General features: G+C 41.1%; 2 protein-coding genes across 14 annotated transcripts in view; one reads left to right on the plus strand and one right to left on the minus strand.

Moving 5' to 3' along the window:
- Nucleotides 1–1,319: 1,319 nt before the first annotated feature.
- On the plus strand, nt 1,320–3,972 carry LOC109632132 (prostate stem cell antigen-like). The gene is made up of 3 exons (XM_020091256.2): nt 1,320–1,476; nt 3,332–3,448; nt 3,611–3,972. The coding sequence occupies exons 1-3, from the start codon at nt 1,428–1,430 to the stop codon at nt 3,820–3,822; spliced, it is 378 nt and encodes a 125-aa protein (XP_019946815.1). The 5' UTR covers nt 1,320–1,427; the 3' UTR covers nt 3,823–3,972.
- Nucleotides 3,973–4,502: 530 nt separating this feature from the next.
- The window catches only part of LOC109632156 (focal adhesion kinase 1-like), a 61,425-nt gene continuing 48,483 nt past the window's right edge, over nt 4,503–17,444 (minus strand). For 12 of the 13 annotated variants that reach the window (XM_069536676.1, XM_069536674.1, XM_069536681.1 and 9 more), the window contains 10 exons: nt 16,482–16,559; nt 16,141–16,326; nt 15,348–15,473; nt 12,949–13,011; nt 11,044–11,083; nt 10,106–10,209; nt 8,360–8,515; nt 7,804–7,884; nt 7,612–7,697; nt 4,503–6,553 (listed from right to left, as the gene is read on the minus strand). In XM_069536676.1, the coding sequence (XP_069392777.1) occupies nt 6,427–6,553; nt 7,612–7,697; nt 7,804–7,884; nt 8,360–8,515; nt 10,106–10,209; nt 11,044–11,083; nt 12,949–13,011; nt 15,348–15,473; nt 16,141–16,326; nt 16,482–16,559 (1,047 nt within the window). In that variant the 3' untranslated portion in view covers nt 4,503–6,426. The remainder of the gene's footprint in view (nt 6,554–7,611; nt 7,698–7,803; nt 7,885–8,359; nt 8,516–10,105; nt 10,210–11,043; nt 11,084–12,948; nt 13,012–15,347; nt 15,474–16,140; nt 16,327–16,481; nt 16,560–17,444) is intronic. The other variant, XM_069536677.1, reaches the window with a different exon arrangement.

The following is a 17,444-nucleotide window of genomic DNA, read 5'->3' on the forward strand; positions in this document are numbered from 1 at the left end:
TCAGCATGGTGATGTTCTGAAGTACTTGGTAGTCATTACTTTACTGTATGAGTACTTAATACTCGCCAGCCGTAACAGCAGGGCTGGTATTTTGTGTATGGGTGTGTTGCCATGGCAAAATTTAATGTGGGAGACACAGACTGTAATTGGTGTTGAGTACTTTGGTATGTACTGTATGTGTGTGTATGTGTTTATGTGAGTTTCTATGGACAGACAGAACTCTGCATGTGTGTATGTGAGATCAAACTGTATCCAGAGTGGTATGATCTACTCTTAGTACTACACACTGAGTACTCGTGGATCAGAACGTCAAGCTGCTGTGATGCTGCGATCTTTACTGTGCTTGTATTACACTGATCTCTGCTTCTTCACTGACTAAACGACTTATTTTACTTTATTTTATTTGTCATTGGAAGTACATTTTTTTATAAAGGGGGGAAAATATAACCAGTTATCTTAAATTTGATCAGCGACTTTGAGAATGCACTGATGTACTCGAGTCTATCAACACGTGGAATCAAGAGACAACACCACCCATTCAGCCGACCAGTTTCTGTTGAGGACATGTTGAGGGTGTGACTGTGTGTGTTTGTGTGTGTTTTGTTTTTATTGTCAGTATAAATATATTAAATACAATATCCCTGATGTGTCCCTTTGACTGTCTGGTTTGGCCTGTGGGAATGAAAGTTAATTCACGGGGCCGCCTCTATAAAAGTGTCTGTGCAGGTTAGGTGTGTACTGGGTGTGTGACGCTGCATTCCTCTGTTGACACTGGACAGATATGTGATGTGACAGATATGACGTCACTGCCGTCAGTCCTGCAGAGAAAGAATAATGTTTACTTACAATATTTGGGATCAGGTTCTATGTTCATGGTTGATTTTGTTTCACTGCAAATACACCTTCACTGACTAGAAGCTTAGATTTTGATTTTCTTTTCTTAGCTGGAAGATTATTTTGACTTACAGGGTCAAATTTTAATGTCCACACTTCAATAATTCATGTTTCTTTCGTCTATTATTTATAGACGTGAGATAAAGGTTGGATTCACCTCTTGACTCAAGACAATAAAGCCAGCGGTTGTCGCAGCCGTCCTGCAGCACAGGTCGAGCTGAGCTGTGACATAAAACATGTTTATGTGTACAGACACACACTGTTTCAGTTTGCAGCCACTTTCACTCAAACAGCAGCAGTGTGACTGTAACTGACAACAGATAAATACAGGACAACAAGTATCTGTGAAACCAGAGCACTATCCAGGAATGTCCTCTCCACACACACGCACGCACACACGCATTTATGCCACCTTGTGGGTGGAACAGCTGCAATCAAACACTTCAGTCAGACACACACACACACAGTGCAGGGCACAGCGGGTTTGACAGGAGATAGCGGAGGTTCAGGTGGTGAACACATTAACACCTGTGATGAAGATGCTCCTCAGCTTTGTGCTCCTCTCCCTCCTCTTCCCTCCAGGTATGTAAACGTTCACTTCAGACTGGCTACAGGTCAAAGGTCAGGGGCTTTCGTACAGCGGCAGGGTGAAGGTGCTCATCTGGATTTAAAGAGTTTAGCTCAGAGGCAGAGATGAGTGTGTTAACCTTTCTTACAAAATAAAGTCTGGTGAATAGTGAGGGATTCAAATCACCCATACTTCCCTCCATCGTTTAAAAGGTTTGTTGTGGATATGAGTTTAGCTTTAGGGCCTTTGTAATTAAAACTAAATGATTCTAAATGATACAACCCGAGATTTATTTTTAGGGACATTTATCTTGCATATATATATATACATGACTGAAACTTCACAGATAAAACTTTATCCACAGCACCTAGACTAGAAGAAAAACCCCTGTGTCACACTCATAATAGCTGTGCTGCTACAGGAGAGGCTGCATACATCAGTGTATATTTTGCTCCGTCTTTACCTGAACTTAAATGAACTTGAATCACTGGTTTAGTCAGTTTATTGTGTACTTTAATTGTGTTGTATTGTTTGCTTCAGTGGTTCTGCAGCAGGTTAATGCTGTAATACTGGAACTGTGCAACTATAGCATTAATTTGAAGATGTGTAACTTCTACACGGTTCAGAAAGATGAAGAATATGTTTTAAAGTGTTTGTTGTTTAGTTTTCTGTGGATTATTCTCATCAGAATAAATGAGTAAATGTGGAATTAATTCCAGTGTGGTGCAAAAGATTTTCTACTTTCCACTGATTGTATTAGAACCAGATTATTCACTCCAGTCCGCTAAGAGTTAAAGTCATCTTATCGGAATTGTGTGTATAGTGGCAAGACCAAAAACACTGCTACTACTGAGTCAATATACCACTCATGCATCGCTCCACCGTCCCGGATTCAAACATGCGCATCAAGCTGTGTCTGTTGAAAGTCAGAGTTCAGTGACTCATTCAATAACATCACATGTCCTGGTTGTCTTGATGTGTCTCTAACAAGAATAGATTCGCAGTCAGGCGTAGCACTGAACGTGTTGAGAATCTGAAGTAGTTCAACTCGTCATCTCTCAGTTTTTTTAATTTCAAGCCTTTGCCAATATTGAGCATGTTTCAGCAAAGCTTTACTCCACCATCGTTTTTGAAAAGTTTATATGGGTCATTCGAAAGAATTCATCACAGACAAACAAAATTCACTTCAAACACTTTCAAACCGACCTGAACGACTTTTCCAGTTTTTGTTCATGACCGTGAGAAAGCAGAGTGATGAATCTGCCTGATGACACGCGACAGAAGAACAATCAACAGTGAATGGGAGGAGCAGCGTTCAACCTCCTCTTCAGCTGTTCTTATAATTAGAGAAGCGAGCCTGACAAGTTTTGACAGTGCTGTCTTTGGGAGTAGCTGTATTTCTGTCTATGTAAATTTATGGCATGGCACAAAGGTCTCTCCCTTTTTTTTTTTAAACTTCCTCTGCAGCCGCATTGAAATCCATAACAAACTTAGCTTCGGTTAATGCAGCAGCAGACGATCAGGAGCCTTAATCTGACTCTGAATTCTTCCCAGAACAGGAGCAATTCTTTCTGCTTTAGCTGTGCGTCATTCTCAGAAGCATCTAGATTCCTGATTTAAAGACAGACAAGATTAGCACTGACTATTGCAGATAACTCAATTGTTTCATGTCCGTAGAGATTGTTGATACCACCTCCTGAAACTTTCCAACACAGTCACAATAGTTTTTCCAGCTTTAGGCTTTTTAACATGACCCCTTGTTTTCAATTGGGCCTTTATCAGCAGGGTTTATGTGTTTATTCGTCTTGTGGACTTCATCTTATCTTTCGTTTTATCTGTATCCATGTTTTTTTGTTGTCCCACCTGCAGCTTTGGCACTGGAATGCTACGTGTGCGCTGCTTCTACCACCAACGAACAATGCAACCAGAACACTCAGGAATGTCAGACACCGCTGGACACGTGCATGACGTCCATCGACACTTTAGGTAACTGTGGCTCAGAAACACAAAGAAGCAGAGAACATGCAGCCTTTCAGCATCAACTAATACTGTGCAGCCAGTCAGATTAACAGGGTTTCAGTCAAAAAGAGCTCCCTTCAACGTCCTTTTTTCTGTGTGTGTGTGTGTGTGTGTGTGTGTGTTGTTCAGGTACATCCATAGCCATAGTGAAGCAGTGTGCCAGTGCGGCCACCTGCACAGGAGCTGCCTCGTCTTCCTCAGTCGATGAAAACGGAAACGGAAACTCCGTCAACTGCTGCAACAGCTTCAATTTGTGTAACTTTAGCGGAGCCGAGTCCGTCCACGTGCACACGACACTTCTGCTTCTGACTGTGGTTGTAATACGACTGTTGTCACTGTGACGCACCAACTGTATAGAAGCTGAGGATGAAGTTACTCTGCATATATATAATGTATCTACACAGGCTGTAATATGATGTTATATTATATTATTTAAAAACGAAAAGATCCATGGTACATATTCAGTTTAGTAACTTTGAGACTAACTCAGGTTCACTGTACGCCCACCTACACCTGCAACCTGCTGGATGGTACTAGCTGTCTTTCACACGGTATCCATGCCTCAGTGCACAATGTGTTATCATCTATTTACTTCCAAATGGGACCATAACTAACTAAATGAACATCTTGCTGCATTGATGAAGACTTGTAACTAGAGATGAAGATCAGAAACTTTTTGCAGCCAATAGATGCCCTCTGTTGGTCATTCAAGAGAATACAGGTATCAGGCTCTCTCTTATAAAACTTCACCAGAGGACGCAGTCCTGTGCTCACGCAGACTCATAAAGTCTAAATGTGGGCTGAATTATTATCTTAATATTATACTAGTACTTGAATGAAATGTTATCTTATGTTCAGGGTTTGTTTTCCCTCCTTTCAATTTAAATTAAGAATAAAATGGACTACAACATGGAGCCTGCCTTCACACACCAGATTAACCAACTGTAGTTTCCAGAAATAAAGAATCTGGAAGGATTAAAAAATTAGAAATCTATCTAGAATAAGAATGTGGACAAACTGATTTCCATTTCATCATTATTTTATTTCATTGTTTTTTCCTCCTATTTGACAAGATGGCTGATTTAGCCCAGCAGACAAAATAAAAACCAGTGTTTACTAGTACGAGTTCTGTACAATTCACCAGTGATACACGCCAGTATAGTTTACAATATACCAACATGAGCAGATTTACGCAACAACATAAAATAGATTGTGTTTTTTCTTTTTTTTTTCATTTTAACCCTGTAACACCCACACATTTGATACTTTCATTGCTGGCTAAACACTGAATCAAATCTGGGTGAAAAGAAGGGCAAAAAACTTTGCTGTTTGCTGTGCAAATATGCTCTTCTCCATACCAGTATACCATGCTACACTAGTACAGTCACCAGTATATTTCATATAGCAGAATGTCATATTCCATGTGGGGTTAGTATTAACAAAGTGACGTGGAATCTGCTGTATTTTCAGTTCAGTGTTTTGTGTCCACTCATGTGGCTCCACATTTCATGTGTGTTTATTTCCCTGGGGACTGTTGTTCGGGAGGGACATTATTAAAGTGTTACACCTGAAAGAAACCGGGACTCGAAGCACAAAGGTTCCAGTTGTGAGGTTTGCTTGAGGGAAATTCATTTTGCGACACTGGTGGACATGGGGCTGTTAAAGGTGTGACACCAGCCGAAGATGAAAAACATCTGAACGATATCGGGACTGAGGGTGAGGAGAAGAACCAAGACGCTGTCCTCACAGAGATCGCTGATGTTCAGCTCATTGATCAGTCTGAAACACGACGTTTCAGACTGATCAATCGCTCAGATGAAGAGGAAGTATCCAGTCACTCAGACTGACTCCTCAAAATCCATATTGTTTTTTTCTTTCCATGCTGGGATTGAATATCTGCTTGTATTCCAAGTCATAAACCGTTTTCAGTGTCGAGGAAAAAGACTGTGACCGCTGAAAACAACACAAAGTCATGGAGCCGATAAAAAGAACAGACCAAACTGAGTGCGAGTAGGGAGTTTGATTCTTCACAGTTGGAGTCTTAAAAATCTGCTCAGATAGGAGCTGAGGAAGACTGCAGGAGGGAGAGGAGCAGTGAGGATGAAACATGAGTGAAATAGAGGGAAAGAGGAAGATATGTGGCTTCTTTCTTCAGGGAGACTGGCGCTGCACTGTCCTCAAGTTTTAACCAACTCTTCCTGCCTCTCCCTCTGTCTCCTCCTCAGCAATTTCTGAGTCTATAAATAAAAGCTGGTGAGACGGAGGGAAGACAGGAGTGGAGGAGAAAAATGGGAGGAGCGACCGAAGGGTGTGAGGCTGTAGCTCCTGACCAAACCGAGACTGTCTCTTTACTGTGAGTTTTCTTGTTGGAGCGTCCATCAAAAAGCACCGTGCACAACCAGAGCTGAACAGAAAGTTGATGAGCATCCATGAAGATGTGGAGGTATTTTCAACTGAGCTGGAGGTTCACATCCACCGGGTCAGAACACGTGACGTCATCATGGCGGCTGGCTGATGTCTGAAGTCTATTCCCACCGTGAAGTTTCATGCAGACACACTGCAGACCAGAGGCAGTCCCATCAGGCTCTGATGGCTTTGATTATAGTTGGATTCCACAAAGACTAATCTATCTGATGTCAACAAATCCAGATCCAGTCGCCCACGATGGAGCTTCTGCCACCTCAGGAATCAGGCTCATTTTAAATATATGTCCAAAGAGAGCGAAGCTGTTAAGTCCCTGATTCAGGAAGAGTTTATTTTGCTCTGTTCTTGTAATAAGAAAGTCACAGTGGTGGATAGTTTAATCCCAGATGAACGGACGACCTCGGTTTAAGCAGGATACAACATGTAATGAACAGAGCCACTGTTTCTCACATATCAGGAGTCACGACTCTGGAGTCTTTTATTCTCCACCGCCGACAGGAACCGTAACCCTGTTGTCCAGGCTAGTGTGGGCGCGACTGGGCCATCATCTTGAGCCGGGATTGGTCAATAACATCCAGCAGGTTCTTGGCGTCGACTGCGAGAGCGTGTGCCGCCGTCAACATCTGTTTCTTGTAGTCCTGCTGGAGACTAGGATGGAGCACAGACACAAACAAATACATGAATAATACAACAGATCTTTACTAGTGGGCAGACAGGTAGTGATTACAAAAGGATGCTATGTGTACAGATTTATCATAGACGAAGCATGAAAAAACTCACTGCAGCAAAGTTTTTTTCTTATGAAGACCCAAACAAAAAAAACAACAAAATGAAAATAAAACAGCATTGAAGGGAGTAGACCCTTTCTTCGAAACACATCTAAACAAAACTAATGTTATGAATAATTATTCCGAGACACTGTGGTGGCTTCTGCAGTGTTCTACGCCATTGTCTGCTGCGGGTGTGGATTCACTGAAATAAACTGGTGAGGAGAGCCAGCTCTGGACTGCCCTCTGGATTCCACTGAGGAAGTGGGTGAGAGGAGGATGTTTGAATTCCATCATGGACGACACCTCTCACCCCTACATGACACAGTGGGGCCTGAGCAGCTCTTACAGCAGCAGACTGCTGCACCCACAGTGCAGGAACGCCTCTGCAGGTCCTTCATTCCCACTGTCAGACTCTACAACACCGTCCGGCATGATAAATAAATGAATGCACTGGTTTTTCTCATGTCCCTCTACTTATGTGACTTGCTCTATTTCTATTGTTTGCACATTATTGTCTCTTCCTCATCACATATATCACTTTTTTGAATTGCTCGTTCAATCATCCGGTGCCAATGCACTTTACTCAATAACATTTCTATACAGACCACTTCTACATGGAAATGTGCATATTAGGTACAAACTCTGCCTTTTTTATTTTTATTCTCTAGTCTACCTCATTCTGACCTGCCTTCTGCTGTAACAATTCAATTTCCCCAGTTTGTGGATCAATAAAGTTAGATCTTATCTAACCTATTTGATTAATGTTATTACTTTGACTCCTATAATTGATCAAATATCTCTTACACTTGCCTTTATCCAATAATTTGACAAAAAATTAAATAAGGTAGTTGTCATTGCATTGAAGCTGCATGATATTGTGTCAGACACTAAGAACTATTCTTTGAGTGCAGTGAAGTTGCTGGTGTGTGATCCTACCTGGTCATCACATATTGTTGGGCTAACTTCATCTTCCCAATCAGCTCCGCCAAGTCAGAGTTCAACAGTTTTTGAGCCATCTCGATCTGTTCAAGAAAACCAGCACAAATAAGACACAGAGTCTTTCCCAACACCTACTGCTGCAAGACAGAGAACATGCATGCATCACTGTGCAAGTGCATGTTTTTATACCTCTCTGTGTGTACTGGCTGGAAGCTGTGGTAATGTCTCGTCCACTGTGGCCAATAACGTCCTCAATGCCAGTCCCACATCCTGGAACGCACAGAAACACACATTGTTTTTGTGATCAGAGCAAAATTATACACAAAACCAATAAGATGTGAGATTATTAAATCATATGGAGTTTTTTAAAGATTCAGTTAAAAAATGTCAGATGTCACATAAATACATTTAATCTAATTAAAACATATGGAAACCTCTATGGAGACATAAAATCCAATACATTTTCACCAAATTGGTTAACACCTAATTCTAGAAGAATGGATTTTCTTTAAGTATGCTTCCGTTCCTCCGTCAGAATCTGGTTAACAAATGATTCACAAATTATACATCTAGAAGCAGGAGCATCAAATATCGTCTGATTGTGGAAACGTGTCCTTGAATTAAAACATTGTGCCTGTGGGGTCGAGAGCCTCAATCTTTATAATAATTTCAGGTTCGCAGCTCAGACTAATCTGTGATTCAATGTGAGCTGCTGAGGGGGAAACACTCCGACTGCATCTGTTACCTTGACCATAGGAACATATTCCTCTGGAGGAGCTGGCTGAATCTTGCTTGACATCTCGATCACGGCTTTGACCAGTCCCGTCACGTTCTCGTACACCTTGTCGTTGGACCGGTCCAGGTTGGCGGTGGGGGGCGGGCTTATCTCGTGGGGCTGCAGCTAAACGGTGAGAAAAAAGAAAAACAGTCAGTGCCACGTTTACTGAATGAAGAACAATGTCTGGAGACTGACGCTGAGAATCAAGCAACTAAACACAAAACAAACAGTTGAGACAATACAGAAGAAAATCATCCTAAGATTTATTATTCAAAGTTGTCGGCACGAATCCTGCTTGATTATAGAGAACATGAACATGAATCATGCATCGAGCTAACTCACTAACAACACTGCTTTTCAAATAGGTGGAGGAAAGGAAGCCACAGCTGGAGCACTGTCACCTTTTAAACTACATCACAGAGGTAAATCAGTGGATTCATGAATAATTAATCAAATTGATGAATGAATGAATGAATGAATAAATGAATGAATGTGTCAGTAGGTTATTTGGATCTAGGACGAGCCTTGACATGAGTGTAGACACAGATGTTATCAAAAGCTATTCTCTATTTCAACCACTAGATGGTGGTGTCACACTGGTACAATCAGATACTGTATATTAATCATGACCATTTAATCAAAAACTAATGAGGAGGGGTCACACTTGAATCAGATTAAAACATTGATTAACTGTGTCCTATTCAAGTCGTGAACTGTTATATTCCTGAATCGAATGCTCTGTTCTTCAGCACTATTTCACTCCTCATCATCTTTACTTCTTTTTTCTTCTTAATCACCATCAACCCAATTCAAATGGTAAATTAAAAAACCACTACAGCCCTGATCCATGCTCACATTATGGTGTGGTACTCCTGCTTCACATATTCATGTAAATTAACATACTATATTTAAGTATTTTCTGCTGCAGTATTTCTACTGGAGTGCGCGGCATGGAAATTCTCTTAAATGGGTTTTTACAAGGTGAACAACAAATGACACTCTCCATTATAAACATAAAGGAACCGCAGATAATGTTAATGAAGCAAAGATAAATAACATTTTTGTCCTGAGCCTAGAAAACTGTATTATTAGTGCTTGATTAGATCAAAATCCCTTCTATTGAGAGTAAAGTAAATTAATTTTGTTGGATTTGCAGTGTGACAGGGGATTAAAGACAGCTAGTGTAACAAAACAAAACCACTTAGTTTCAGATGTTACTTTTAAGAGGAAAAGAAAACAGAAACGATAAAAGCTGTCTACACGATGACTATAGGGATGACACATTTATTTTGTCTGTTCAACAGAAATTTGATTGTTGCACTGACGGAAGAAAAGGAGCAAATGAGTCAATGTGTGATCGACCAGGAGACAAGACGCACAGTAAACACACACAGACAGTGCGCTGCTTACCCGCCAGGGCTAGGTTCAACATTAAGGCAGAGTGCAGGAGGAGGAAGAGGAGGGAGAGGAAGGGGAGCAGCCACGGGAGAAGAAGATAACAGGAAAATATTAACGCTCAAAGCATTAAGAACATGCACTCTGTATATTTGTATATATTCTATTCTATGAAAGGGTGTTTTTATCAAAATGTCCATGCATATTTGCATGCAAGTATATTCTTCTTAAAAAGTCATATGTTTGAGTTTTCTGTGGGTTTCCACCTCTGTTTGTCACAATGTGAGAGTGTGAGTGTGTGTGCGTGTGTGTGCGTACCTTAACTCCGTCGTTGTAACTGTCTCCAGTATTTAGACAGGCCAGACTACCCACTTGACTTTGGGCTCCAGGTCGAGGGGGTTTCTTTGGAGGAGCTGCATGCTCTGCACGAAACATGATATAAAAGTGAGAATTATACTTCCTCACAGCTTTAAAGCCTCACACATGTTAAAGATGTTCTGGACAGATTGTACATTGATCCCATTTAAGTTAGTTCACATCATGGTGCTACGAATAATGATCATTTTCATAATCAATTTGTTTTTCTGATGCTTCCAATGTCTTGTTCTGTTGGTCCATCAGTTTTATTAAATTTAACATGATTTAAGTGCAAAAAGAGGAAGATCCTCACATTTGAATGGGCCCTTAATGGTACCTTTATTATGAAAATGTATTGTGACATTTTAAGAATGGGAACTCTAAACCAGGGACAGAATTATCCTGTGCAGAGCAGTTATATCAAGTGTTTTTCTGCGGTGTTGTCCCAGTCAAATAGAAAAATACTTAAAGTACAGGGAAAAAATGCAAGTCTTCATACTAAGAAAAGAAAACTGTCTTGCAAGCTCTCCACACTGTAGAACTATTTTCAGCTGAATGTTGTTCTATGTCTTCTGCACTCAGCTGCTTGCAGGGCTGTGGTGTATTCTCACAGAATATCAAGCTTGACATGTCCATTTAAACACAGGTTTATTTCCTCACTTTAAGCCAACACGCGGCCGTGTTTACCGACAGATGTGTCGGATTGTGGCAACAGACTGTGAACTCTGCCGACACAGACAAGACACTGACACTATCTGAACATAAAAGATCTGTTTACACAGTGAAGAAGAGCTGAACACAGCCATGTGATGCTTTCTGTGTGAACTTAGAGTAGAAGACAGAAAAAGAAGAGAGAGTACTTGACTGTAATTTTAGAGCACTAGCGGCCTGTCTATTACCTGGTTTGCCAACGGGCTGGTATATGTGCTGGTTTCCCGTCTGCACAAACAAACATAAACAACAAAATATTGGGTTAGAAATTGCACAGTCAAAAGCTCGACAGGAAATTAGAACCTCACAAGCAAAAACCACCAGCTGCTTCTGAAAAATTCAGGGAATCCAAATTCATTTCATATTACACGACAGCGGGTCTCAATTTGTTCTTGTAAAACCAGTCAAGGAGCTGTTTCTGTTTTTTTTAGTGGTGTGTGGTCGAGCACCGTGTTACTAACAAAAATATTCTGTCTGGCGATTCAGGGATGACAGAAATATGTGTTTCCTTTGTGAGTGCAGATCTTTTAAAAAAAACAAAAAACACAGAGAGCAAGTCTTCATCATTTGATGGTTATGAAAATAAAACAATGGCACTTGGTTGTTTTCCTCTGTGTGAGAAAACAGCACAGAGCCTCGAAAGCCTTCAGAGAGTGATGGTCTGACAACCACCAACACCCCGAAATACTCTACTACAGCATTTTACCCACACACACCCACACAAAGACACACAAAGACTCACATTCACATACAAACGAAGGAGGTTTTCCCACCACAAACCACAGCCATTCAATGGGAGGAGGAGGAGGGGGAGGAGGAGGACTTGCAGCGAGATGAATTACAGAGACAGAAATATCTGTCTTGCCTATGGTAACTTCAGACCGCTGTGACAAACTCTGCAGGCATCAGGGACGCAACGGACATGCAACTCAGAGATCAGCTCTTCTGAATTTAACGCTATGCACAAGCTCAGATAAACATCATCATTTCATGTGAGGACGAAGATGAATCACAGAATGGACTCCTATTTGAACTCTTTGAATAGAACCATGAGATGTAAAAGGCATTTACATCAGCATCTCACCATCAGTACGATTTTTAATGAAAATGTGCATCTGACATAGTTTAAATCATTTGTGTCATCTCTAATTTAAGACTGATGTGGTGAGCTCTCTGAAGTGGTCTCACACACATACACCCTCTTTCACAAACACTGGGACTGAAGCATGTTTGTTCTCATTCATGGGACTACTGCTGCAGCTAATGATTATTTTCATTAACGATTAATCTGCTACTTGGTTCAACAATTAATCATTTGTGTGTGTTGCAGGGCCTCTCCCAACTCCCTAAAACTCTGGTGAGACCAGAAGGTTGGTGGTTTGATCCCAAGCTCTTCTGATCCCTGTGCAAACTGCACAGTGTGTGAAGGGCAGCATATAGTGGTTTGATCCCAAGCTCTTATAGTGGTTTGTACAGTTGAGTATAAATACAGTCAATTTACCATTTAAAGCTGCAAACATGGTTACAATGTTCAAAAAGACCAAAGAGTCCAAATTCACCATTTCCTCCTCAAATGACGATTTTCACACTGTAACCTGTGCAATTAGTGGGAGCACAGTAAACTGCAGCCTCCCATCTGATGTCAGATGGAGAGAGTCACGCTTGTTATGGGAATCTGTTGACCCCCTCACTGATGACCCCACCCCCCCTCGCAGGTCACTTCCTGTCCCTGGATCAATCCCTTCAGCTCTAATCAAAACAAACACATGCTTCGGCCAATCGCAGCATCTGAGCAGAACGTGAACTTCCGCCTGCATTTGTCTTTATCGGACATCCTCCTCGCTTTAAAAACAAGCAGCTCAGAAAAACAATTTCTATTTTTGAGATGCGCATGTGAAGCAGGAGAACATGTGATGGAGGGCAGGATTTTGACAGTGAAGATAAGAGTTTGAGGGTGAAACAAAGTTCATCCAGGAAAAAACACCACCACCCTTCACGGCATATTTAGTCATGGTCAAATCTCAGATATCTCATCCTTTTGCGTGCATGAATAACAACAACTAACAATGATAGATACAGAAACAACAACTCACTGGAGGTTGGAGTCCACCATCATCTCTGTCCAGACTCCCCCGAGAGGTTCTGGCGTCTGGTTTCTAAACACACACAAATAAGAAAGAGTCAATTAAACGCCTCTGCATATCAACAGTATTTAAGTTCAGTGACTCAGGGCAGCAGTCGATCAAACAATTAGAGACAGATCAGGTTATTCAAAATTACTTCCATTGTTGTTTCCACTGAGCAGAAAATCACATTGCTTTTCTGTAAATGACTACAAGCTGCGATGGATTTTGATTCCTGGGTTCCCCGTTGAGACATATACCCTTTTAAGGCATGCTGTGAGTTCATGTCCCATGCTGTTGTCAGAATGATGCATTACATGGTGAAAACTCTATCAATAATCTGGTCGATTTAAGGACTTATTAAAGATCTTCATCGAATGACAGCCACGTGCAGCCATTTTAGGAACATATGAAAATAAGTAACCATGACGTCAGTAAATGAGTGACAGTTTGAAGAAGGTGGGCAGACTCCCGCTCTCCAAATCAAAGTTTAATCTTAACAATGATTAAGTAGATGAGGAAATGAAGCACAACAGTGAAGCTCACATGGATAAAATAAATCATCCAAACACTCGTTCCCTGCATGAAACCTCCAAACAGGAACACACTGTACAAAGCTGCAGGATAAAAACCTCCAGGACTTTCACCTGAAATGTAACCCCTAAAAATAAAACCACATACACACGTCTACATTTACAACTAGCGTACATACAAACACCCATATCAATCCATCACGCTCTCACACACAACCATCCTCGCCTACCAGTTTTCCAAGACAGGACTTGAAGACCAGCATTGCCACTGAGTTCATCAAAGTTCCCTGATGAACTGCTTGTGTCCAATTTTTTTTTTTTTACGTGTTGTTGTGTCTTTGTTTTCGTCTTCCAGCCCTATTATATTTTTCTGTAGCTTCGTCTGCCTCTGTAACTGAGTGTTTTCCCTGTCTGAATTTTAGTCTGTCCCAGCGGTTTCATCAAGACAAGAATTCAAATTCAACTCTGGCTTCCTGCCTCCACCACACTTATATCTGACTCTGACGCACAGAGAGAGAGAGAGAGGGAAGGAAAGGAGAAGAGGGAGGGAGGAGATGGAACGTGCTGCCAAAAGTCAGTCGAGCATGTCTACCCTTCTTTCCCAAAACCTTCATTTCTCCACCCTTTCTTCCCACCCACCTCTTTTACTCGCCCCTCCCTGAAGTGACAGTATTATAAAAACAGCCAGCCTGCAACACACACACACAACACACACACAACACACACACAACACACACACAACACACACACACACACACACACACACACACACACCTCCCAAGCTTTTCAGTAATCTTGTCTGTTGTCAGTTAGTGGTTGTGGGTCAAAGACAGACTGTTGACTGGGCTGTTAGATTCTCTAAGCCTAGAATTAGCCTGGAATTCACATAGGCCACACCTGCCTACAAACTCTCTATCTCACACACACACACATACGTACACAATAAAATTCTTGAGCAAAAATCCCAGACATCCTTCAATCAGTGTTTACAGAAATATGCATCCTACATGAAACATTTCCTCTCTCCCCTGCTCATCATGTCGAGGCTCCCTCCGTCAAAACATTTAACATTTTTCACACTTTATCAATGAGGCAGCGACAAGTGATTGTGAGTTTTACAAGAAGAACTTTCACTTTTACTTTCAATCATCCCAGAAAAATAAGAGCATCACCACCATAGAGCCACTTAAAAAGGGGTAAGAATTGAACATCTTGCTCAAGAGCAATAAGGCAGTTCGAAACACGACTTCAAAACTTTTAGCGAATGAAAATATTTCTAGTTGTTCATTTGCGTGGCAACAAATGTAATTCTGAATAATTCTTTTATTAGGAAATATAAAACACAAATAAAACATCTTTCAGATTAATACAAATTAAGCTAATATAACTTATCAAACTAATGAAAGGATTTAGTCCTGATTTGAAGTGGATTCAATGTTGATATTTGTTATTTATTAGGATAATTAATAAGAATGTGATGAGTTTCAGCAAAACCTTCAACAAAATAACAAAAACACAACAACATGCATCTTGGAACTTGAAAAAAATCTCAACAACACAACTGACAAGGCAAAGATGGCATCTTACAGCTTTGCATTACAAGTAAGGATAACACACTGTATCATGCACAACAGCATCACACACAGAGGAGACTGGAGACCTGTTTCTCTGTATTCTTCTTCTCCACAGTAAAATGGATTGTTTAGTAATGTTTAAGGTTATTTGAGGAGGAAACTTTCCAGTTTAGTCAAATGTACTCTCACATTGTTAGTATTGTGTGTAATTGTGTGTGATGCAAATGTGTGTGTGTTTTGCACCGTGTGTTGTGTGTGTTACCAGCAGCATTTCCTCCTGTTCCAGCCACCTCTGATCCTCCTCCATCTGCTGTTGTTGTATCATCAGCTGTTCCTCCATTAACAGGCACTGCTGGCCTACACACTGCTGCATGTCTACTGCCCTGTCCTACACACGATCACACAACACAAACAAACGTGCAACAAAAGAAAACAAGGCATAGCAACAGTCATGCACACCAACAGAGGGACACACGAATGAAGAAAGACATGCACAGTCACAAACACAGGACATGGAGACAGACAAACACATACACCAGACTGATGAGAGGCTGATGGGAGGCAATCGACACACACACATACAAACTAAAAACAATGGTTGCATAATCTGTACTATTTTCATATATGGATTATAGGTTTTATGGTCTGGAATCATGATGCTACTGTTTTTTTTTCCCTTCACAGTATTTTCTCACAGTCTCTTGAGGCTACCAGGCAACTCTTGCAAAATGAGAGATTATGTCTAAAAAGACTCAACAAAGAATTTACTATAATTTAAAAAATAATAACATTTAACTTCTCAGACCTGCGGATTACAGAAGTCTTGAAAATTCAAAACAAAAATATGAAAAAGGGTTTTTTGAAACTCGTATTTCTGGGGCAGTTGTAAACATTGATATGAATAGAAATGTACGCAAGCTAGATGAGTCTGTAACATATTAGCTATTAGCATTAGAATCTAGCTTTGTATATGTTTTAGTTGACAATCCTGTCATAATGACATACCAGTGTATTTGTGAATATGTGTGAGTACGAGTATAAGATTAGTCTCCTACCTCCATTGCAGAGCCCCACAGTGCCATGTCCTGCCCGTGCGGCTGGGAAAGGTGTGCGTGCGAGTGTGTGTGGATGTGGTGGCGAGGGTGCGTGTGCGCGTGGTGCGTGTCCAGCATTGCTGCCTGTGGTGGGTACAGGGCACTGGGCACAGAGGGAAGCGTGTGAGGGCCAGGGTACCCCGCCATCTGACACAGGGAGACAAATGTTACGACTTTTATCGGTTCTCGTTCAGTCACAACTGTAACTCTGAACACTTTGTTTTAAATGATATCACAATCTACGTTTTGTAATTATACACCATATGAAACAGTAGCATGAGTTGTGGAGTTTGTTAACGTACCTGGTAGTGTCCAGGATGCTGGGGGCTGGGGTAAAAACCTTCACTTGAGCGAGGACTGGGATAGCCTGGTCTGCTCGGCTACAGAAAGAGATGGAGAGAATGAAAGAAAAAAAGAAGAGAGAGAGAGAGAAAGACAGAGGGTTGAAGCAAAATAGAGGAGGAGAGGTTGAGAAGGAAAAACAAAAATGAAGTTAAAATGCTTGTTAATTGTTTTTCCAGACTGAACGGTAGAGGGCAGGACACCGGGTCATTCAGACAATCAACACACAAACCTCCAGGAGCTGTTTGTGTGGGTGGGTTAGCTGTCAATCAAAAGGGACTACCCACTGGGCTGCAAGTCCAGCAAGCTGTTAGTTGAACTGGCATGAACTGTCCCTATGTTACACAACAACATCTATGGATCACCGGTGCAAACTATGTCATATTCCTGGATAACTAGTTCCTGGGAAATCTGATTAGATGTGATGCAGAGGTGTAATCAGTGTGTTATGATGTTCACCAAAAACCATGATTTTCAGTACATTTGTTTCTCATTAGGATGTTAAAAATATACTGTGGCTAACCAGGCTAAATGGGGTATAACACATTTCTAATCAGCATAATAATTGGGATTTCTCCTGCTAAAAGACGTTTGTAATGTAAAACAATTGAATGCAAAAGAATTAGGATTTCAGGAGGAGAGATCTAGAGATACAAGAACACTTGTAGCTGAAATCAGAAGGCCTTGGTGAACCCGCTGCCTTGTTTCTTTTGTTGTTTTCTGATGAAGAGTTTCCCCTCTTCTCTTTAAATGAACAAGGGATCTGTTTTTCTTAATGATTCGAACTGCTCTCACACAGAGCCAGTGTCTACAGCACAATATTACAGTAACCTCTACCTTCCACAGTCTCTCATAGTAGCTTTCTCTGGACCACACCTCCGACAGCAAGACAGAAACAAAAACACGGGGAGGAAGGGAGACAG

The sequence above is a fragment of the Paralichthys olivaceus genome, chromosome 13, assembly GCF_024713975.1.
Source record: "Paralichthys olivaceus isolate ysfri-2021 chromosome 13, ASM2471397v2, whole genome shotgun sequence".
NCBI lineage: Eukaryota > Metazoa > Chordata > Actinopteri > Pleuronectiformes > Paralichthyidae > Paralichthys > Paralichthys olivaceus.

What these genes read in the sequence shown, in the direction of transcription:
- LOC109632132 (XM_020091256.2), top strand. Translation starts at nt 1,428, where the DNA reads ATGAAGATGCTCCTCAGCTTTGTGCTCCTCTCCCTCCTCTTCCCTCCA. An exon ending in CTCCCTCCTCTTCCCTCCAG is followed by an intron (nt 1,477 to 3,331) that starts GTATGTAAACGT and finishes TCCCACCTGCAG; the next exon opens with CTTTGGCACTGGAATGCTAC. An exon ending in GACGTCCATCGACACTTTAG is followed by an intron (nt 3,449 to 3,610) that starts GTAACTGTGGCT and finishes TGTGTTGTTCAG; the next exon opens with GTACATCCATAGCCATAGTG.